Raw genomic sequence first — 23706 nt, forward strand, 5'->3', positions numbered from 1 at the left:
CCACTAAGCCAAATGGTGTCCTCACTTAATAAAAACTGTAATCCAGATACCAGTATTAATCAACCAGGAGATTCAAGATTACATCTCATCAGTCTAAGTATATTCTGCTCTAAAGAATGTCTGAAAGCCAGGTGTCACTGATTGGAGAGATACAAATCCACACAAAGGTGTTTCTCACTGTAGTGTTTCTCAGCTGGGCGCGGTGGCTCACGCTTGTAACCCCAGCACTCTGGGGAGGCCGAGGTGGGTGGATCACCTGAGGTTGGGAGTTCCAGACGAGCCTGACCAACAACATAGAGAAATGCCATCTCCACTAAAACTACAAAATTAGCTGGGCTGGGTGGTGGGCGCCTGTAATCCCAGCTACTTGGGAGGCTGAGGCAGGAGAATCACTTGAACCCGGGAGGCGGAGGTTACAGTGAGCTGAGAACATGCCACTGCACTTTAGCCTGGACAACAAGAGTGGGGGAAAAAAAAAAGTGTTTCTCCACCTTCAACCAAGAAAAATGAATGAAAAAGACCATAGGGAGATTATTTGTTGGCAATGAGATTCATAAGAAACTATCTAGGCCGGGCGCAGTGGCTCACGCCTGTAATCCCAGCACTTTGGGAGGCCGAGGCGGGCGGATCACGAGGTCAGGAGATCGAGACCATCCTGGCTAACATGGTGAAACCCCGTCTCTACTAAAAATACAAAAAACTAGCCGGGCGTGGTGGTGGGCACCTGTAGTCCCAGCTACTCGGGAGGCTGAGGCAGGAGAATGGCATGAACCCGGGAGGCGGAGCTTGCAGTGGGCCAAGATCGCGCCACTGCACTCCAGCCTGGGCGACAGAGTGAGACTCCATCTCAAAAAAAAAAAAAAAAAAAAAAAAAGAAACTATCTATTATTGGTGGATCATTTCAGCTCCAACCTCCATGCATTCTCACTTTGTTACGTAAGATAAAATTCAGAGCAAAAGACACAGTATTAGACCTACTACTGTACACAGTGGTTTCTAAGCAGCACCATTCAAAGCAGGTTTCTACATGGTAAATTTCTCAAAAGAAAACTGAAAATATACTATCACCCTCTCCTCATGAACAATTAAATATAACTTCTTCCATCTGTATAATACTCATACTTTCTGAAAAAGAATCTCTATTTCTTAAATAACATTAACTTAAATCTTGCTGCTTACCCAGAGAAAGTCCTTGTAAGCATAGTAATATAGCCAGTCATGGACCACCACATTCCAGGTTCTGTAATAGTTAGAGTATGATGTGGAGTTCCACCAATCCTGAGGGAAAAAGTAAAGGTATAAAACTATATACACACACACACACCACCCAAAAGCAACCCCCCCTGACTTTCCCAAAGAACACATGTAACAGAAAAACCAAAGTACACTGTGATAAACTGTTGGTTCATATGCTGATGAGAGAAAAATCTTCAAAGGCATTTTGGTTATTAACGTTGAATATGACATGAATTCTCGTACTATGTATGATTTAGTTCCTAGGTTCATACACAACACACAGAACCATTTAAGTCTATGTCCATCTGAACAGCAATCAGTAAGCCCCACCCCCCTTACCTTGCTAGAATGTCATGAGAAAATTCTATGGTCATGAAGACCAGATAGAGTGCTAACACTAGAGAGCTGTTTGGTGGTTACCAGAAATAGCAAAATTACCCAAAGAGTGAGACGGTGGTCACCTCAAAGTCCTGGTATCCCTATATATATTTCTTGCTCCCAATTTTAAGATCAGATGAATGAGATCAGCTATCTAAAATCTGCAATCCGCACTTAATGTTTGAGAAAGAAGTTGGTAGACTTGGAGTGTTGCCAAAAACAAACCAAACTGAAAGAGAGCTTTAGGTAGGGTTAAAGAATGCTATGAGCCATTCTGACTCTAATTCTAGAGCTTTATTCCAACTTTAGAAGCATAAGGATACTATCTGAAGCAAAATTAATACCTTTCAAAACAAAACAGGGAAAAGTTATTTCCCTCGTGAACTGCTCAGCTGTCTTAAATGAATAATTTGCTGAGGTCACTCCTATAGAACTAGACGGTCCATTTCAAATGAATGAACACTCAGGGAAGTCTCATGGTGTGCTCTGAACCAATAGTTTCCTACTGGAATCACCAATATATCCTCGCAGGATCCAGCAGAAACCACGTGCTTATGATAAGGGAGCAGACATTAGAGACAGAAGAAAACACAAGGTTATGCTAGTTATATCTGTAACTGAATTTCAGAGAATATTGGCAAAATTTGTAGAAAAGAAAATTATTTCACAATGTTTGTGTGAAAGGCTGGTGACATTGGCCAACAATGTCGAAATACTTAATAATGAGGAAGACAAAAAAAAGTGAAAAGAAAGCTAAGTCTAAGTATATACTACCTTATAGAACATCCTGTCGCCAAAGCGTAACATCTCAGCAAAGGCATTGAGCCAGCAGTGCAAAAAGGCAAAAAAAGTAAGGAAGAGAATCAGCACACCTAAAAATAAGATTAACAATATTAACAGTCTTTCCAAATAGCTCACATGCCAAGCAACTAATTATATCACATCATTTTATTTAGCTGGTATTATTTTGTAAAATATAAGTTATTATTCCAGTTTACCCATTCCAGAGATGATATGCTTTTGGAGTTAATTATCTTAATTTTAAAACAGTAACTTCCTTCAAAGTGGGTTCAACAAATGACGTTACCTAGTCTGGGTTTTTTTTTTTTTTTTTGGAGACAGAGTCTCACTCTGTCACCCAGGCTGGAGTGCAATGGAGAGATCTCGGCTCACTGCAACCTCCACCTCCAGGGTTCAAGCAATTCTCCTACCTCAGCCTCCCGAGTAGCTGGGATTACAGGCACGTGCCACCACACCCGACTAAGTTTTTGCATTTTTAGTAGAGACAGGGTTTCACCATGTTGACCAGGCTGGTCTCGATCTCCTGACCTCGTGATCCACCCAGCTCGGCCTCCCAAAGTGCTGGGATTACAGGCGTGAGCCACCACGCCCAGCCTACCCAGTTTGTTTTTAAGAAATGCCTAGATATATGGCTTAACCTGGTACCCAAGGCCCTTTAAAAATCTGGCCCCTATACCCCCGTCTTCAGCAATTGTTTAAAACTGGGGAGAGACTTTGGCCCCTCTCCCCCACAGGACACTTGAAATTCTAGAGACTTTTTGTTTTTAAGAGACAGGGTCTCACTATGTTGCCCAGGCTGAACTTCAACTCACAGGGCTCAAGTGATCCTCCCACCTTAGCCTCCAGGGTAGCTGGGACTACGGTGCAAGCCACTGCACCAGTGCTGTGACAATTGGAGGAGAGGGAGCTGTGCCACTGGTATCTAGTTGCTAGAGGCCAGGATGCTGCTAAACAGATTATGCCACAATGCAGAAGACTGCCACTCCAAACAAAGAATTAACCAGTCCAAAACGTTAACAGTGACACGGTTAACATAGTGACACAGATAACATTCTAAACATATCTCCAATGATTCTACCCTCTAAGTGTTGTAAATATCATCCACAACTGGATTTATGCCATTCCAGAATGCTCCACTCCCTTGCATCCATCCCACTACCTAGAATGACCTTTCCACCAATTCTCTGCCAGGCAAATACCTATTTTTCAATACCCAGTATTAAATGTTCTCTCTAATACGAAACAAAGGCCATAAGCATTTTGTTTATCCTACTTATGTAGTACATATTACAATATATTGTAAAATATCCATTTATATGTCCACCTCTTTCACTCATTTATTAAAAAATATATATTTATAGAGCATCAACTATGTACCAGACAATATGAGAGAGACTGTGATTGGCTATAAAAGACAATCCTTGATCTCAATAACTTTGCAGCTAGTGAGGAAGACACTCAGGTATGTAACACATATTCTATTTTAGGGACAGATAGAGTTCATTCAAATAAGTCTTGGGGCCGGTGAGGGAGGGTTACTGTAAGAGGAATGCAAGAGAAGAAAAGAAAGGGAAGGTGATGACACAAAACATTACCAACATTCAATGAGTAAAGGAAAGAGGAAAAGTAAGGGAAACTATAAAAACTCCCAGAGTGTAAAGATAATACATGTCTTGTTCACTTCTGAGTCCTCTGCACCTGGCATAGTACTAGGTACTCATATATCTTTATAGTAGACAAAAAATAAATAAATAAATAAATAAATTTAAGAAATCAAGGTATGGCCAGAAAGACAGGAGGAAAATAAGAAATAGTGGTAAAAGGTCGGGCATGGTGGCTCAAGCCTGTAACCCCAGCACTTTGAGAGGCAGAGACAGGAGGATAACTTGAGCCCAGGAGTTTGAGAACGGCCTGGGCAACACAGGGAGACCCCGTCTCTCCAAAAAATAAAAACTTAGCCAGGCGTGGTGGCATGCACCTGTAGTCCCAGCTACTGAGGCTAGAGGAGCACTTGAGCCCAAGAGGTCAAGGCTAGTAAGCCATGATCACACCACTGCATTCAGACTGGGTGACAAAGAGAGACCCGGTTTCAAAAAAAAGAGAAAGTAAATAGTGACAAGAGAGATTTCAAAATGTGGTCAGCAGCACCCAATGCTTCATGGAGGTCAACTTGGATAAGGGTTAAAGTACGTCTTAATCCATCCACTGGATTAGAATATGGAGGTTACTAGTAATTTCAACAAAGGGCATTTGAGTGGCTTGGTGGAATTAGGAGCAAGATGACAATGAACTGAATAGTGAACAGGAAGACACAGCATGAATGCAGACTGTCCACTGTCAGAGAAGGCACAACTTGAGTGAAAGCCAGAAGATGAAAGACTGACCTGCGACTGGAAGAAGGATACTTCATTTATAAAACAGACGCAAAAGAGGTCAAGATGGGTATAGACGTATAGAAGTTTAGATGAAAAAGTAGGCAAACCAAAGGTGCTCATAGGCAATAGCTTTCTATTTACCTCGTGAATTTATACATTAATTCACTTGTTAATTACCAAATTAACAAGTACCCATGTTACCTGGCAAGATGGAGTTAAATACACATAGGACCAGAACACGAGCGCTGAAGGGCTCCTGTTTGATATTCCGAAACAAGGGGGCACAAAGTCTTTCAAAGATGTAGTACACATAGAAAAAGCAACCAAAGACCTGGAACATAACAGAGACAGAATTATAATAACGATGGCTTAATAAAATGGAAGGCGATGTTTTTCTCTCCAAAAGAAAGTGCAGATATGACCCTTAAAGTAACGTTCGCATATGTATTCCATTTAACACTAGTATAGAAGACTGCTATAATCCTTCAGAGAGATTACTCAAGCCTAGTTTCTACCATCACTTTTCCTAACCCTTTACCAAATGATATTTTTAAAAGAGCTTACTCTTAGAACCTGTTTTTCCTGCTGCTTAAAACCCGTAACATGGTCGGGTACAGTGGCTCACTCCTGTAATCCTACCACTTTGGGAGGCTGAGGCAGGTTGATGACTTGAGGTCAGGAGTTCGAAACCAGCCTGGCCAACATGGTGAAACCCTATCTCTACTAAAAATACAAAAATTAGCCAGGCGTGGTGGTAGGCACCTGTAATCCCAGTTACTCAGGAGGCTTATGCAGGAGAATTGCTTGAACTCGGGAGGTGGAGGCTGCAGTGAGCCAAGATTGCATCACTGCACTCCGGCCTAGGTGACAGAGCGGGACTTTGTCTAAAAAAAAAAAAAAAACCCTTTTAACAAAAGAACTTATTTCATAAATGGGCATTTGATTGAGACAATGATTTAAAATGGGATCTTCCAGGATTAATGATTCTGATGGAGGTGGGAGGAGGAATGGGGAAGAGTCAGACCATACCCACACACATATACACCTCCCCCGAGAAACAGGAAGGGGCAAATTAATGTTTACTGACATTACCAACTAGAATTACTTTATAAAATAATACATTTTTTTTTTTTTTTTTTTTTTTGAGATGGAGTCTTGCTCTGTTGCCCAGGCTGGAGTACAGTGGCCTGATCTCAGCTCACTGTAACCTCCGTATCCCAGGTTCAAGCAATTCTCCTGCCTCAGCCTTCCGAGTAGCTGAGATTACAGGTACGTGCCACCACGCCAGGCTAATTTTTGTATTTTTAGTAGAGATGGGGTTTCACCATGTTGGTCAGGCTGGTCTCAAACTCCTGACCTCGTGATCTGCCCACCTTGGCCACCCAAAGTGCTGGGATTACAGGCGTGAGTCACTGCGCCTGGCCTAATATATTCTTTTATTAAAGAAAATTACTTCTGATGTTGGCAAAACAAACACCATTTAGTATACTGGAAATAGTTTAAAAGACTGCATAATGTCAACAGAAAGCATTCTTAGTTCCCAATTAGATTTAGGTAGATTATATTATTATCATAAATATGAATCCCCATCTCCTAATCAACATACCATAGACAGTTACAAAAACGTACCTGTGCAAACTGCATAGCGACATAACCCCATCTTACAGTGGGATTCCTGAAAAAGAAAGAAACAAAAATAAGGTTTCTAAATAAAGTAATTGAACTTGAATAAAGACCCTCACAATTAATGTTTCTTGGTCAGGCGCGGTGGCTCACACCTGTAATCCAAGCACTTTGGAAGGCAGTGACCAGGAGCTCGAGACCAGCCTGGCCAACATGGTGAAACCCCATCTCTACTAAAAATACAACAAAACTAACTGGGCGTGGTGGCGCACACCTGTAATGCCAGCTACTTGGGACACTGAGGCAGGAGAATCACGTGAACCCAGGGGGCAGAGGTTGCAGGGAGCCAACATAGCACCACTGGATGCTACGTTGCAGCCTGGGTGACAGAGCAAGACTCCCATCTCAGAAAAAAAATAAAATAAAATAAATTAATTAATGGTTTTACACACAGAACATCATTTATGACCATATGAGATACTTGATTATTCTGTCAAGAATTACTATAACCAAATTAAACTTCTCTACTCACCATTTGAGGCTTCCCAGATCAGACAGAAAATGAAAACTCATTCTATATTTTCTATGTCCCTACATTAACTGGCCCCTGTTTATCTATCCTACCTCACTCATGCCACACTTTTGGTGCTTACCACATTTCTGCTTCATAGTACCATTACCTGGGATAGCTGTCACGGTAGATAAGGGTAGGAGCAAATAAGAAGTACAAATATTGGTTGACTGTAGGTATCGGAACAGTGCCTAGAAAAGGCAAACTATAGTTAGATCAGAGGTTCTTTGATTTTTCACAGCAAAAATAAAGGGGGGGATACAAGGAAGCACATAACAGGGAAGAATAAAATGACTTATCAGCTCATGTTCTTTTTTCCTGACCTCTAAAATGACTTCTTATTCTTGCACGAATTGAATTATTATCAATCTCTTTAAACCAAGTTATTCCTGTGACTGAGATAACTTCTAGAGTGTGAAGCAACAATGTGCAAAGAATAGGCAGGCACAGGTGTAATGAGGCTATTAACATTCCATAAAAATAATGCAAAGTTACAAAAGATAATCAATTTTTTTAAAATTATAGGTCCAAGGGCAAAGCAGGAATAGTCAGGAAACAATGAAGTAGTCCTCAAAATCAATATGGATCATATATATTTGAAATAAAACACAATCTCTGCAATATATGATGTGACACCCCAGCAAACAACAAAGGGTGAAATATCCAGTCAATAATCCTTTAAACTAATGAAATTACACAAACAAAAGAAAAGAGAGAGAGGAAGGAAGAAAGGAAGGAAGGGAGGGAGGGAGGGAGGAAAGAAGGCAGGGAGGAAGGAAGGAAAGAAGGCAGGGAGGAAGGAAGGAAGAAAAGAAGGAAAGAAGGGAAGGGAATGGGATAGGGGGAGGGGAGGAAGAAAGAATGTACAAAAGAAATTACATACTTGATTTCTCCTTAGCTGAATTTAGTACCCGAGGCACGTTCTCTCTGACAAATGAGTGGGCCTTCATTACAAAACGAATCTACAAAAGCAGGAGGAAAAAGATGTCTGTTCAAAGAAAGTCTCCTGCAAGTGTCCTTTCCATTAGTCAAACACATTATAGACAGCCAATAAAGTCAGAAAATCCTGATGAGTGTAGAAACAAATCAAAATAAAACCTTTATTTAGATAGAAATAGTTACATGACAAAACAATGAATCTGACATTTCAAAAGTGAAGTTTTTAATTACGAAAATATTTTATAATTTAAATGACTTTTACAAAAAGTATTCAGGAACAAAATCTTGATGCATCAAAAATAGTTCAATGTGGCCAAGCCCAGTGGCTCACACCTGTAAACCCAGCACTTTGGGAGGCCACAGCAGGCAGATCAAGAGGTCAGGAGTTTGAGACCAGCCTAGCCAATATGGTGAAACCCTGTCTCTACTAAAAATACAAAAATTAGCCAGGTGTGGTGGCAGGCGCCTGTAGTCCCAGCCACTTGGGAGGCTGAGGCTGAAAAATCGCTTGAACCTGGGAGGCGGGGGTTGCAGTGAGCCGAGATAGTGCCACTGCACTCCAGCCTGGGTGACAGAGCGAGATTCTGTCCCCCAAAAAAAAAAAAAAAAAAAAAAAAAAGTTCAATGTAATTTATTTTATTTATCAAAATTCAGAGAACATGGAAGCTAGAATGAAACTTAAGAGGTGAGAAGATTCTAGTTTAACAATTTTATAGATAATGGCAAAAGGAACAATACATGAAAATTTATCCAAGCTGATACAGCTAAAAATAATAGTATCAGTATGTCATCATCATTATTATTATTTTAGCTGAGAACAGCATCGCCTTGGGTAACACTTAAAGCCTTACCTGCTCGAATATAATGATGAACCGGGAGGCTGGTGGCAGTGTATATGCTAACACAACGTATGTTGGTCCAAAACCTAGAATTCCAATCTGGAAGACCATGAAAAGAAAGCCATGGAAGAGAGAATTGATCAGCGGATGAGAACTCTTGCTATAGCCAGTGGCCCAACGTTGAAACAGAAAATAGGGAACTGAAAATGTAGACAGAAACATGATCCACCAGGTCCAAACAACGGTAGGAAATTTGCCAAAAGCATAGGACAGGAGGCTGAACTCAAGCACCAGCCTGGGGAGAAAAGGTACAGAAAAAGAACATAGAGGTGAATTTTTAATATACACTGAGTTCACAGAATTTAAAACTTTCAAACACCAAACTTTCAACCTTATGAAACACCACAACATTAATACGCTGAAGTCATGGATGTAATAGTTCTGCTAGTTAGAGATCTGCTTCTAACCATCTGCTTTACAATATATATATCAACAATATATGTTCTTTAGAAACAAGTTTTCTAAAAGTCCTAAGATAAATACTGTCTTCAAACTTAAGATATCTAAGATAATTGGACTTTGAACTTCTGAAAGATTAGATTCTCACATTAATTTTTTAACTCTAAAATATCCTATGGAAAATATTCAAAGAGCAATCATTCTTATATACAAAAGACGATTTTTCACAAGAAATATGTACAATTTAAAAAATCTGTTAATATACTATACCATTATCTCCAAATTTAATTTTCAAAAAAAGTACATAATTCAATCCATGATTACCACACACAAATTTTAAGCTACAATTCGAGTTTTGAAATTTTATTTTGAGATCGGGTCTCCTTTGTCACCCAGGCTGGAGTGCAGTGGCACAAACACAGTTCCACTGCAGCCTCAACCTCCCTGGCTCAAGTGATCCTCCCATCTCATCCTCCTGAGTAGCTGGAACTACAAATGTGTGCCACCATGCCTGGCTAATTTTTAAATTTTTTGCAGAGATGTTGCCCAGGCTGGTCTCGAACTCCTGAGCTCAAGTGATCCTCCTGCCTTGGCCTCCCAAAGTGCTGAGATTACAGGCATGAGCAATCATGCCTGGCCTACAATTTGACTTTCACATTAAAAATAAATATCAAATTTTTCAACCTTCAATTTCAATAAGCTACTTGTTCTAAGTAACCATCTTAAACAAAGACAATCAAAAAGTTAATCAATCATATACAGTTATCCCTCCCTACATATAGGGGACTGGTTCCAGGACAGTGTGCAGACACCAAAATCTATGCAAATTCAAGTCCCACAGTTGGCCCCGTGGAACCCACAGATATGAAAAATCTGCCATTTTTATATGTGTGTTTCACATCCTGGAATACTCTAGATCCCAATCTGCCTTTGCTTGCAGATGTAGAACCCATGGATACAGAGTGCTAAACATATTGACTGAAAAAATTCCAGCCAGATGTGGCGGCTCACGCCTGTAATCCCAGCACTTTGGGAGGCTGAGGTGGGCGATCACCTGAGGTAGGGAGTTCGGGACTAGCCTGACCGATATGGAGAAACCCCGTCTCTACTAAAAAAAAAAAAACCAGAAAATGCGCCGGGCGTGGTGGTGCATGACTGTAATCCCAGCTACTCGGGAGGCTGAGGCAGGAGAATCGCTTGAACCCAGGGGGCAGAGGTTGTGGTGAGCCGAGATGGCGCCATTGCACTCCAGCCTGGGCAACAAGAGTGAGACTCCGTCTCAAAAATAAAAACAAAAGAAAAGAAAAGAAAAAGCAAAACTGCCGCGTATAAGTGGACATGCACAGTTCAAACCCATGTTGTTCATAAGTCAACTGTGTACAAAGTTCTCCCATTTGGGAAAATTACCTAGAAACTACTGATCATGGTCTATTCAAATAAACCATTTTGAAAAGAAAAGTAATGAAACTTCTAATTTTCTCATCAGTTAAACTTTTCAGGGCAGAGGAATATCACCCTCAAATCTGCTGCTTTAGGATTTCCTGAAGCAATTTAATCAATTTACCAAAATTTAGTGAAAACCCCTAACTTCTCATGCATCAACTAGCCAGCCATCTTTTTTGTTATCTTACCTTCCTTCATCAATGTAATCTACTACAAGTGTGCTCAGGATAAAGAGAATGAGGAGGGCAATAAACATGTGATATATTGTTCTGATGTGGTCCACTTCAAGCAGCTCACTGTAAATGTAGTTCAAACAAAACAAGTTAATAATCTATATTTAAATTTAAAACACCATACAGTAAAGTCTTTTCTTAAAGCAGTTAACTTAAAGCCATTCAGAAGGTGCTTAATCCACTGTCCAAAAACATCTCAAAAAAGAATGGTCTACATTCTTTAAAACCTACCAGAAATGGATGTTTTCTAAGTAAACAAAGGCCATTCACTAGAAACAGGAAACAAACTATTTCAAATGCTAAGAATTTTTTTAATCCTATGCATACATTCTACTCCCTAAATTTAATATATATTAAGTACTATCTGTTTCCAAAATGTTAAAATTGACATGAATTTCTATAATGTTGATCATGATGATAATGATAACCAACTACTACTCTACACGTCTATAAAACTCAACCATTTACAAAGATTTTACCTTCTCCTCATTGACATTTGTATTTAAGACTGGTCTAATTTTCTTTTAGAATGTAACAATAGGCCGGGCACGGTGGCTCAAGCCTGTAATCCCAGCACTTTGGGAGGCCCAGACGGGCGGATCACGAGGTCAGGAGATCGAGACCATCCTGGCTAACACAGTGAAACCCCGTCTCTACTAAAAAAAAATACAAAAAACTAGCCGGGCGAGGTGGTGGGCGCCTGTAGTCCCAGCTACTCGGAAGGCTGAGGCAGGAGAATGGCGTAAACCCGGGAGGCGGAGCTTGCAGTGAGCTGAGATCCGGCCACTGCACTCCAGCCTGGGCGACAGAGTAAGACTCCGTCTCAAAAAAAAAAAAAAAAAAAGAATGTAACAATAATGTAGATGACTTTTCCTAAATAAATCTTTTATATCTGACTAAAACAGGTTTTTTAACTTGTTTTAACTTGTTTCTGGAATGATAATGCTAACCTTCTAAATGCTTTTTAGTAATTTAATATACTACTACTCAATCTCTGGACTAAGAATCTTCCTAGTCTAAAAAAACCTCATCTGAGCCACAGAAAGCATGTTCTATTTCCTTGGTTAAAATTTTTTTTTTAAGTTAATGTGTAATTTTGTTTATTTTTCATGTATAAATTCTATCACTAAAATCCTAATTATAATGTTTAAAATAAATTTTCTTTTCCCTTTTATGTGAAAAACCTGCGTTTTCCCCCAGATGTAAATTTTAGAAGATTAATTCCTTCAACCTACAGTGTGACAGAACACTGAACACTATACATTATGCTTAGAAAACACTAAACAGCACATTACATGCTTAGAAAACAGGCCTTCTTATCTAGGGGAAGTAGTAAACATAAATTTGACTCACAGAAAGTAACTTTTGATAAGCATAAGATGTCTTTTTAAAGAAAAGTACACTTCTTTTTTTATTGAGACAGTCTTGCTCTGTCACCCAGGCTGGAGTTGCTGGGTGTTGCACCTGTCGCTCAGTCTGGAGTGCAGTGGCACAATCTCAGCCCACTGCAATCTCCACCTTCCCGGGCTCAAGTGATCCCCCTGTCTCAGACTCCTGAGTAGCTGGGATTACAGGTATGCACCACCAAGCCTGGCTAATTTTCTGTATTTTTTGTAGAGAGAGTCTTGCCATGCTGCCCAAACTGGTCTTTGGCAAACTCCCGGACTCAAGCAATCTGCCTGCCTCAGCCTCCCAAAATGCTAGGATTATAGGTGTGAGTCACAGTGCCAAGCCCAGATAACCATTCGTATCCCTAACTCCTCTTTCGAAACTAGATACAGAACCAGAAGATCAGAAAGGAGCAAGAGAGAACATACAACAAAAAACCCACTAATGATTTATACAGATACAGAACAAACTCATTACATATCCATATACTAAGCAATGATTCTGTAAGAATAGCTTTTTAAAAAAATTCAAACATATTTAATTAAAAACAACTAAAAATACTCACTCTAAGAGAGATCGCCTTGCAATAAAAATCTTTCCTTGTTCTGGAGGTGCTCTCAAATCCCTGAGAAGAGGAAAAATTAAAACAAGATATAAGTACTTCAAGTATTATAAGAAATCTGATCCCACAGACAAGAGAATATACCAATAACACCATCTAACATTAATTGACCAGTGACCTTTTCACTACTAGGATTACAGGTGCCTGCCACCATGCCCGGCTAAAACAGATCCAAATTTTGTGTTACAGTTTTTATGTACGTTATTTCATTTACTCCCTCTGAACCATGCTGTGAGGCAGGTACATACACAACTCTTAAGAATGGAAAGTTCGCCACCCCCAGCCCCTATGGACTTTGGCAATCACTTTTCCTTCTTGTAGAGAATGGGAAGGTCGCCACATCCAGGCCCCGTGGACTTTGGCAATCACTTTTCCTTCTTGTAGAGATCCCCTGAGGTCATAGACAGGCCTCCAAGCACCCTCTACTCCAGGTCATATATATACTGTTATTGATCTGTCCTCTGAAACTGCACTGATGTTTACCATACCCTTCCTGATATCAAAGTACTTCCAGCAACTCCCAGCAGCCTTCTGACCTTAAAGGTTGTTGCAAGTTACTAAAAACTCCCATTTTAACATCTTGCTCATCTTCTTTAGGGCTTTTGGTACTACTACCAGCACTTAACTATAATTGGTCAAAACTATTCTCCAGAACATGAGTCTATGCCTCCGAACAGGGGCATAACACTGAGAAGAGCATGGAATGGCAAGTTAACACATATTAGCCTTTGATAGCCTTCACTTGATTATTCTGGATGAACCATCAACTAGAAAAGCATATACTAATGCCACTGTACTTTATCACAAGTATTGTATACAGTGCAATAGAGAGGCACACAGTGATATGGTTTTTTTTCTTTTTTTTTTTGAGTCAGTCTCACTCTGTCGCCCAGGCTGAAGTGCACTGGTATGATCTCAGCTCACTGCAACCTCCTTCCCCCAGGTTGGAGTGATTCTCCTGCCTCAGCCTCCCGAGTAGCTGGGATTATAGGCATTTGCCATGGCAACCGGCTAATTTTTGTATTTTTAGTAGAGACACGGTTTCACTATCTTGGCCAGGCTGATATTTAACTCCCGACCTTGTAGTCCACCTGCCTTGGCCTCCCAAAGTGCTGGGATTACAGGCATGAGCCACCGTGCCCAGTCATGATATGATTAAGAGCAAGGACTCTAGAGCCAGACTCTAGGTTCAAATCCCTGCTCTGTAATTTTGGACATTTAATTAAGTACTCTGTGCTTTAGTTTCCTAATCTGTAACATGTGGATAGTTACAGTTATCTGTCTCATAGGATCACTGTTTGGTTTAAATAAATTCATGATGTAGAACACTCAGCAAGCGTTGGCTATGTTGTTTTATTAGTCGGTCTGTTTTTGTTTTTGTTTTTGTTTTTTTGGAGACAGGGTCTCTCTTGCCGAGGCTGGAGTGCAGTGGCGCGATCTTGGCTCACTACAACCTCTGCCGCCCAGGTTCAAGCGATTCTCATGCCTCAGTCTCCTGAGTAGCTAGGACGACAGGTGTGCATCACCACGTCCAGTTAATTGTTGTATTTTTTGGTAAAGACAGGGTTTCACCATGTTGGCCAGCCTGGTCTCAAACTACTGACCTCAAGTGATCCACCCACCTTGCCCTCCCAAAGTGCTGAGATTACGGGTGTGAGCCACTACGTCTGACCTTATTAGTCAGTGTGTGGTTTTTTTTTTTTTTTTTTTTGGAGACAGACTCTCTGGAGTGCAGTGGCACAATCTCTGCTCACTGCAACCTCCGCCTCCCGGGTTCAAGTGATCCTCATGCCTCAGCCTCCCGAGTAGCAGCAATTACAGGCGCCTGTCACCACGCCTGGCTAATTTTTGTATTTTTAGTAGAGACAAATGGTTAAATAACCATGTTGGCCAGGCCAATCTTGAACTCCTGACCTCAGGTGATTCACCTGCCTCGGCCTTCCAAAGTGCTGGGGTTATAGGCGTGAGCCACTGTGCCAGGCATCAGTCTTAAAAGAGGTATGCATGTATGTTATAATTTATTCGTAAAGACAAAACTTCACTCTCCTTCAAACGGTTAAACAACTTTCCCAATGTAACACACAGCCAATAAAAAGTGGCACCAGGGTGTGAACTCAAGCATATTTGCTGCAGTCCATTTTGACTACTAAACTATACTGAGTAACTGTTTGCATTAAAGGAAAATAACACACACTTACTTCGCTCTGTGGTTGTTTTTCTCTCCTTCAAGAATAGAAAAGGTTGTGAGAGCACACCCACCATTATCTAATGATGCTGATTTTTCAATGAGATTGGTCACAAAATCATCAAAGTGACTGCCAACTTCCTTCATAAAAAATGGCTTCAATTCCTAGAATTTTAAAACAAAGAAACACATGAGGAACTAATACATGCTTGTGAGTCATTAGCATTTCTCTAAAGGGCTCCCTTAAACAGAGCTGGATCAAAAGAAAGGCACAGTGAGTTCACAAGAGTAAAAGCAAAAAATCAATTCCTGTATCTGACTTGAAGTTTCAGAAACAGCTACCTAAAAAGCAACATAATGATTTATACCCTTTTAAAATGTATACCCCTTGTAAGCATAAAACAAAATACCTCAGCCTCCCAAGTAGCTATGATCACAGGTGTGCACCACCACTCCCGGCAAATATTTTATTTTTTGATAGAGATAGGGTCTCCATATGTTGCCCAGGCTGAACTCTAGGGCTCAAGCAATCCTCCCACCTCAGCTTCCCAAAATGTTAGAATTACAGGCAGGTGCCACTGTGCCTTATCCCCACGTTATAATTACCATGATTCTAAGTTCTTTTTTTTTTCCTTTTTTTTTTTTTTTTGAGATGGAGTTGTTCTCTTGTTGCCCAGGCTGGAGTGCAATGCCATGATCTTGGCTCATCGTAACCTCCGCCTCCTGGGTTCAAGCGATTCTCCTGCCTCAGCTTCCCGAGTGGCTGGGATTACAGGCATGCGCCACCACACCTAGCTAATTTTGTATTTTTAGTAGAGACGGGGTTTCTCCATGTTGGTCAGGCTGGTCTCGAACTCCCGACCTCAGGTGATCCGCCTGCCTTGGCCTCCCAAAGTGCTGGGATTACAGGCATGAGCCACCGCGCCCAGACTGGTATTGTAAATTTCTTTCACAATCTCCCTCATCTATGACCCCCAATCTCTGACACCTCAGATGGTAGAGAATAGTACTTATAAGGTAACTATTTTAATATGATCAATTCATGTACTTTCTTTTCTTGAAGTAACATTCATATGTGAGTAGTTTAGGTATCCATATGTGAGACAAAATAACAAACAAAAAAGCCGTATTTACTCATTTCTGCTTGCCAACACAATTTCACAAAGTTCTTGACTCTATGACGATACACAACTTTCCAAATACTTTTAAGACAAAATAAAACACACACTCCTCCACATCTCTTGCCTAAGTCACTATATTCCTTAAAGATAATAACCCAAGCCTTGCCTTTTCCTATAAAATGACAGTAATTATATTTCTATAATCTATAACCAAATACACTTACACCAAACCTTAACATATTTCTACTCTAACTTCTAAACAAACGTAATTTTACACATGTGAAACCCCCACCACCTATACATAAACAGTAGACTAAAATACAGTGCCAGAACAGGCTAACAAAACCTCCTATAAGACTACTCCCAGGCAGTAGGCTGTCTGCAGTTCTCAATAAGACTTCTAAATATAGTAACTTTAATTCTTAAAAAGCTTTTCTTTAGTTGACAATCACGGTGACTATGAAGGGGCTCAAGAATAGACTGCCCAGGGTCATCTGGAGCATTACAGGGAACTGGAGCCTTGGTATAGCACAGGCCCTTTGAGCCCCTCTGACTCCGCCATGGTTGCAGACGACAGGGTGAGCTTCTGACCTCCCACTTGGTTGACAGTCCTGAATATTATTCAGCTAGCTGCTTTCACCACTTGACAAAAAAGTGAGTTCTTCCTTGAAACTTTTTTTTTTTTTTTGAGACAGAGTTTCACTCTTGCTGCCCAGGCTGGAGAGCAACAGCACCATCTTAGCTCACTGCAACCTCCGCCTCCCAGGTTTAAGCAATTCTCCTGCCTCAGCCTCCCAAGTAGCTAGGATTATAGGTATGCACCACCACACCCAGCCAATTTTTACTTTTAGTAGAGACGGGGTTTCTCCATGGTGGTCGGGCTGTTCTCGAACCTCAGGTGATTCACCCGCCTCAGCCTCCCAAAGTGGTGGGATTACAGGCGTGAGCCACCGTGCCCAGCCTGAAACTTTTATCTTTTTAAATAGAGATGTGGTCTCACCATGTTGTCCAGGCTGGTCTTGAACTCCTGGCCTCAAGTGATGTGCCCACCTCAGGCTCCCAAAGTGCTGGGATTACAGGTGTAAGCCACTGTGCCCAGCCAAGACTGTGTGTGTGTGTGTGTGTGTTTTGAAAAGGGGAATATCCTAGTTAAAAGATACTACGAAGAAAAAGATATGTGAGGCTGTCTGACTGGCTAGGTGGTACAGGTGTTTTCCCTTTCAATTTGATTCTATAAACAAAGCTCGGCAGGATAGAAACTATTACACATGGAAAACGGTCTGGAACTGAAAACACACAGGATAGCACCTGACACAGTTATCACTCTCCAGGTATTCGTTGTTCTGACCTCTCCCCCTCGGTCTGAGCTAACCTATGAGGAACAGTAAAACAATGTACAATAAAAATTGTAATTTAAGCAAATCCTATCATTTTGTGCTTTTATTGTTAACAGGTAACTAAACCTACCACATTCCTTTACATGGCATTATAATTACATGCCTAATGTTCATTTCCTAATGCCCTTCTCCTCTTTCTCTGAGGAATTAAAAGTTGATAGAAGGTGCTGCCACCGGGGCACAAGGAAGAAAGAACTCTGCTCTGTGAATGCTTACGTTTCCTGAATCTCCTCCTTTCACAGATCCTAGCAGTGATGACAATAATGAGTGACTGCTTATTATTGTTACTCCCTTTGTAAGAGGGAATATTAAGAAATATAGCATAAGAAACAGTCTACTTCTGCCTTCTATCACATGAAACTTGTTAATTAGAACTCAGTATGTGATCACTAATAAATCTGAATAATGTCTTGTATCAGTAACTTGAAAATAATGTTGAGGTTATAGGCTTTCTAATTTGCTTATCTTTTCAATCTCATATCTACTGATATTAATTTCATGCAGCCAGTGGACTCTGACAGCCCTTGCACCATGAGAGATGGATGGAGAGAAGGAAGGAAGGGAGAAGGGGAAGAGGGGAGGAGGCAGTTAACTAGAAACTAGAAAAGGTGCTTGTTTAGGTAATCTAGTAAACTATATTTTAGAGCTTAAGGAAACCTTTTGCATTAAATAAGCAGCTGAATTAGATAACCTTTAAGATTCCAAGAATAGGGATCAACCATGATATAAAGACCCTATGGTTGGAACACATAGTTAAAGGAACAAATGATAATGATCAGATAAGGCTGGAAAAGCAAGTAGGGACTAGATCATGGACCTTTAAGCCATTTTAAGAATTTATTTTATCCTAAAGACATCTGGAAGCCAATGACATTTTAAGCACAAGATTTATAAACATGTTCAGATTTGCATTTTAGAAAGATAACTCTTCTACTTAAAAAGGCTTCCAGGCAAAGATTACTTTGGACTATTAAAATGAAAAAAGGTCAGGGTCATTTATGGGTAAATAACTCTTTCAAAGGTACAGAGACATAAAACAATCTTAAAGTATGCTGAAAGAAAAAAAACAAAGTAAACCAATCAGTAAATAACATTTTCAGTGTCTAAAAAAAAAAAAAAGTGTAGGTCCCTCGATCACAATTTCTTCAAAAATGGTTTTAAAGAACATTATAGTCTAACTCCACAAGGTCATATTATAGATAGTCTAAAAATTATTTCTCTGATTTGCTGCCTGTCTTTGCACAGACAATCTTTTAATCTTGGTGGCATGGTACCAGAAACCTGACCTTTCTTAGCAGAACAAGTAACACAATGGAACAGGTAATACAGTGCTTAGGACTTATACTAAATTGACTCCTCAAAAAGGTCTCCTGATAATTCACTCTAAAGTTCTTTCTATTCTCCTCTCTTACTGAATCTCATTCTTTTCCTTCATTGCACTTACTTTGAAATTCTATATATTACTGCTTTTTGGCATCTCACTGTCTGCCCCCCACCCAACTGATTTTAAACACCATATCTTTTTGTTAACTGATAACTAATTTTGTATTTTTAGTAGAGACAGGGTTTCACAATGTTGCCGAGGTTGGTCTCGAACTCCTGGCCTCAAATGATCTGCCTGCCTTGGCCTCCCAAAGTGCTGGGTTTACAGGCGTGAGCCACTGTGCCTGGCCAAAGAACATTTTTAAGGTATCTAATTAAGTCACTGTTCCCCTTGTTCATGCATTTTATATATAGTGTTCTCAGTATGAGAACAGAAAATACAACTTCTTTAAAATCCCAGCACTTAATGTAGTACCTGATAGACAAAGAAACCAAGTAGGCATTCATTAAATCGAACTGCTAAACGTTCAAGGGCAACAGGACAGGTACCTGTCTACCTTTTGTAAGTGATGAAATCATAAAGCACAATAAACTGACTTTCCCAAAATTCTTCAAAATAGACTAGAGATTCTTACACTTGTGCGTTTAAATAAAATGAGGAAAGGCAGAAAGGAAAATATCAGAAAAATGTATGGCCACACTTGCATAGCAAAAAGGTGAAATTTGACCAGTAGATTGGGGCAGCAAAGAAAAATAGACAGCCATAGTAGAAACTGTTATCTGTCAACCCTATCAGTGCCTACCCCTTTCTTAGTACCAGAATCCCTGATTTCTATCTGGGCACATGACTGCTTAGAATAAATAAACTTCCCAGTCTCTCTTTGCACCTAGGTAGCCAATAAGATACAGGTGGAAAAGGTTTGTCAGCCGGGCGCGGTGGCTCAAGCCTGTAATCCCAGCACTTTGGGAGGCCGAGACAGGCAGATCACGAGGTCAGGAGATCGAGACCATCCTGGCTAACAACGGTGAAACCTCATCTCTACTAAAAAATACAAAAAACTAGCCGAGTGAGGTGGCGGGCGCCTGTAGTCCCAGTTACTTGGGAGGCTGAGGCAGGAGAATGGCCTGAACCCGGGAGGCAGAGCTTGCAGTGAGCTGAGATCTGGCCACTGCACTCCAGCCTGGGCGACAGAGTGAGACTCCGTTTCAAAAAAAAAAAAAAAGAAAAAAGAAAAGGTTTGTCAAAGTCCACAGAAAATTTCCTTAACAGACAGCAGATACCTGTTCCTTACTCCCACTCCTTTCCTTCCCTCAATTTTGCCACTTGGAACTCAGATGAAATGACTAGAGCCATTTGGACAACGAGGAGGACCACAGCCTATGAATGTGAAACTGCCTTTGCAAAGACTATGACAGTGAGAGACGTCTAGCATGTCTGACTCCATCATGCTTCTAGCCTCACAGGCTGGCCATCCTCGCTCATTCCTGAGCAGAGGCCAATCTAACTCTGGGAGAAATTCATAGGTCAACTTTGATGTAAGGAGGTAATAGTCCCTCGTTGGGAACTGAAACCACCTTTGTAACACTAAAGAAATGCCACAAGATAGGATTATGGGAGGGACCTGAACATCTTCTGAGATGTTTTTCTGATCTTTGAATTCTGGTAACTGACCAGCTTACCCCCTAAACCCATGACCGGTCCTGTGACTCCCACCCAGAGGCTGACTCTGTGCGTGAGAACTGTTTTCCACACCCCTATGATTTCAACCCCAACTAATCAGCAGCATCCATTCCCTAGACTCCTGCCTGCCAACTTATCCATAAAAACCCAGGCCTCTGAGTTCTCAGAGGCTGGTGTGTATAATAAACTCCTGTCCTTCCATTTGGCTAGCTTTGCATTAAACTCCTTCTCTACTGCATTACCACTGTCTCAGTCCATTGGTTTTGTCTGTGCCAAGGGTAAGAAGAACCCATCAAGCAATTACAAATGGTGAGGTAGGGAAACTAGAAGGAACCAAACCAGGGTCCTTGAGGACCATGGAGTCAGTACCAGCTATGGACCTCCTACCTCTGAATTGTAGACATGAGAAAAAGAAATTACTAATTTTGTATAAGCCCCTATTATTTTGTTCACTATTACAGCAAAACCCATTCTTAACTTATATAATAATCAAAGGATTTCTGAGCAGAAAATACTTAAGACTTGTCTCTCCAGCAGTCGGCCAATAAATCAACAGATAAGCACTATCCAAAAACTTTTTTTTTTTCTTTTTGAGATGAAGTCATGGTCTGTTACCCAGGCTGGAGTGCAGTGGTATGATCTCAGCTCACTGCAACCTCCAGCTCCTGGGTTCAAGTGATTCTCCTGCTTCCAGAGTACTTGGGACTATAGGCATGTACCACCAGACCTGGTTAATTTTTTTGTTTTGTTTTTTTTTTTTTTGAGATGGAGTCTCGCTCTGTCGCCCAGGCTGGAGAGCAGTGGCCGGATCTCAGCTCACTGCAAGCTCTGCCTCCCAGGTTTACGCCATTCTCCTGCCTCAGCCTCCCGAGTAGTTGGGACTACAGGCGTCCGCCACCTCGCCCGGCTAATTTTTTGTATTTTTTAGTAGAGACGGGGTTTCACCGTTGTTAGCTAGGATGGTCTCGATCTTCTGTCCTCCTGATCCGCCCGTCTTGGCCTCCCAAAGTGCTGGGATTACAGGCTTGAGCCACTGCGCTCGGACATTTTTTTGTATTTTTAGTAAAGATGGGGTTTCATCATGTTGGTTGGGCTGGTCTCTAACTCATGTGATCCGCCAGCCTCAACCTCTCAAAGTGCTGGGATTACAGGTGGGATTACAGGCATGGGTCACCATGCCTGACCCAAAAACTTTTTTAGAAGGTGTTACTTGAATGACTGAAAAAACATGGCGAGAAACTCTTATTTGCAGACATGACACCTGAGTCTTTTTATTTATTTATTTTTTTGAGACAGAGTTTCACTCTTGTCTCCCAGGCTGGAGCGCAATGCCATGATCTCGGCTCACTGCAACCTCTGCCCCCTGGGTTCAAGCGATTCTCCTGCTTCAGCCTCCCCAGTACCTAGTATTATAGGCATGCGTCACCATACCCAGCTAATTTTTGTATCCTGACTCTTACTCATCACAGTTTGATCATTTAATTGCCGGACAATAGCATAAGGTACTGATGTGAAAAAACAATATTTGAAATGCTATATGAGAAGCAAACAGAATATGTTGCTACAATTTTTTTTTTTTTTTTTAAAGACAAAGTCTGGCTCTATCACCCACGCTGGAGTGCAGTGGCACCATCTTGGTTCATTGCAACCTCTACCTCCTGGGCTCAAATGATCTTCTCACCTCAGCCTCCTGAGTAGCAGGACTACAGGCACACACAACAATGCCCAGCTAATTTTTGTATTTTTTTGTAGACACAGGGTTTTGCCATGTTGTCCAGGCTGGTCTCAAACTCATGAACTCAAGTGATCCACCTACCTTGGCCTCCCAAAGTGCTGGGATTATAGGTATGAGCCAATGTGCCCAGCCCAAAAATGTATTTTTAAGAAGTAGAAATAGAAAGTAATTTTTTTCATCCTTCTAATATTCACATGAGACCTAACATTCCCTCTATAAAGTTGTTAACAAAAGTTCAACAAACACCAATTAGTAAAGGCATTCCCTTTGCCCTTCTTAACATATTCATTTTTCTCTGAAAACTACTCTCAGAACCGAGGACAGGCATCTAATGTCCAGGCCAGGGCTATACTATATGACCTTGTCCTTCTGGCCAAAATTCAATTATCTCTCTTATAATAAATCTGATGTTCTGAGCTTTGAAAGAAAGTGAGTGGAAACTTTATTATATTGAAATATCTAAAGTATCTAAACTCTTCCTACTAAAATCCTTACTCTTTCCAGAGCTTGAATGTTCATCTTCTCCTAAGATTCTGTGAGATACATTAATATCATTTGAATATATTTTCTTTTATGCCTTCAGGAGTTTGAGATCAGCCTGGGCAACATAGTGAGACCTTGTCTCTATTAAAAACAACAACAACAAAAGCAAAGCTAATTAAATTGTTAATGTAAATTGGTTGGGACTTACTCATCTGAATCTCCCTTGGACTGTTCTAAGATCTTTTAAAGTCTTGTTACAACACAATTCTAACGATTTCAAAAGGTCATAATCAGAGTTACACAAGTTTGTATGACCCCACTGGCATTAGATAAAAAGTACATCCTTAAAACTTTTTTTAACAACCATGTTAGACCTTGAAGAGACCTTAAGAGATTCAGTCAGTTCAAACCACTAATTTCAACACACTCACATCATCACTTCCCTCACTCCTCTTCCCTTTAGACCAAAAGGTTTGCTCAATGCTTGACGAACTTCTTCACGCCTGTCCTTAATAAGAGCTCCTCTATCTACACATTTAACTTTTCAGAGTTCTTTGTTGGTTGCCCAATTTGGCAAATAATATAGGACACTATATTTAAATTTAAATTTCAGATAAATAACTTCTTAGTCTGTCTCAAATATTGCATGATTACTAAAAAAGTATTCATTGTTTATCTGAAATTCAAATTCGATTGGACATACTGTATTTTACCTGACAACTCTAGTTCTGAGGAGCTGAAACAGCAGTCAATGAGATTTATCGACTATTTCCTTTACAATAACAAGCAGTGAATTCTGAAAAAGCTTTAGTCAGCTACACAATTATGACATAAACCTTTAGAGCTAAAAGGGACCTTGGAGACAACTAGCGC

General features: G+C 40.6%; 1 protein-coding gene across 5 annotated transcripts in view; it reads right to left on the reverse strand.

Annotated features, from left to right (window-relative positions):
* Nucleotides 1-23706, reverse strand: part of SOAT1 (sterol O-acyltransferase 1) — a 63426-nt gene that overhangs the window by 6421 nt on the left and 33299 nt on the right. For all 5 annotated transcript variants that reach the window (XM_025389463.1, XM_025389473.1, XM_025389470.1 and 2 more), the window contains 10 exons: nucleotides 15107-15258; nucleotides 12852-12911; nucleotides 10853-10960; nucleotides 8775-9057; nucleotides 7868-7946; nucleotides 7094-7175; nucleotides 6420-6465; nucleotides 4992-5121; nucleotides 2389-2486; nucleotides 1180-1278 (listed from right to left, as the gene is read on the reverse strand). In XM_025389463.1, the coding sequence (XP_025245248.1) occupies nucleotides 1180-1278; nucleotides 2389-2486; nucleotides 4992-5121; nucleotides 6420-6465; nucleotides 7094-7175; nucleotides 7868-7946; nucleotides 8775-9057; nucleotides 10853-10960; nucleotides 12852-12911; nucleotides 15107-15258 (1137 nt within the window). The remainder of the gene's footprint in view (nucleotides 1-1179; nucleotides 1279-2388; nucleotides 2487-4991; nucleotides 5122-6419; nucleotides 6466-7093; nucleotides 7176-7867; nucleotides 7947-8774; nucleotides 9058-10852; nucleotides 10961-12851; nucleotides 12912-15106; nucleotides 15259-23706) is intronic.

The sequence above is a fragment of the Theropithecus gelada genome, chromosome 1 (assembly GCF_003255815.1).
Source record: "Theropithecus gelada isolate Dixy chromosome 1, Tgel_1.0, whole genome shotgun sequence".
NCBI lineage: Eukaryota > Metazoa > Chordata > Mammalia > Primates > Cercopithecidae > Theropithecus > Theropithecus gelada.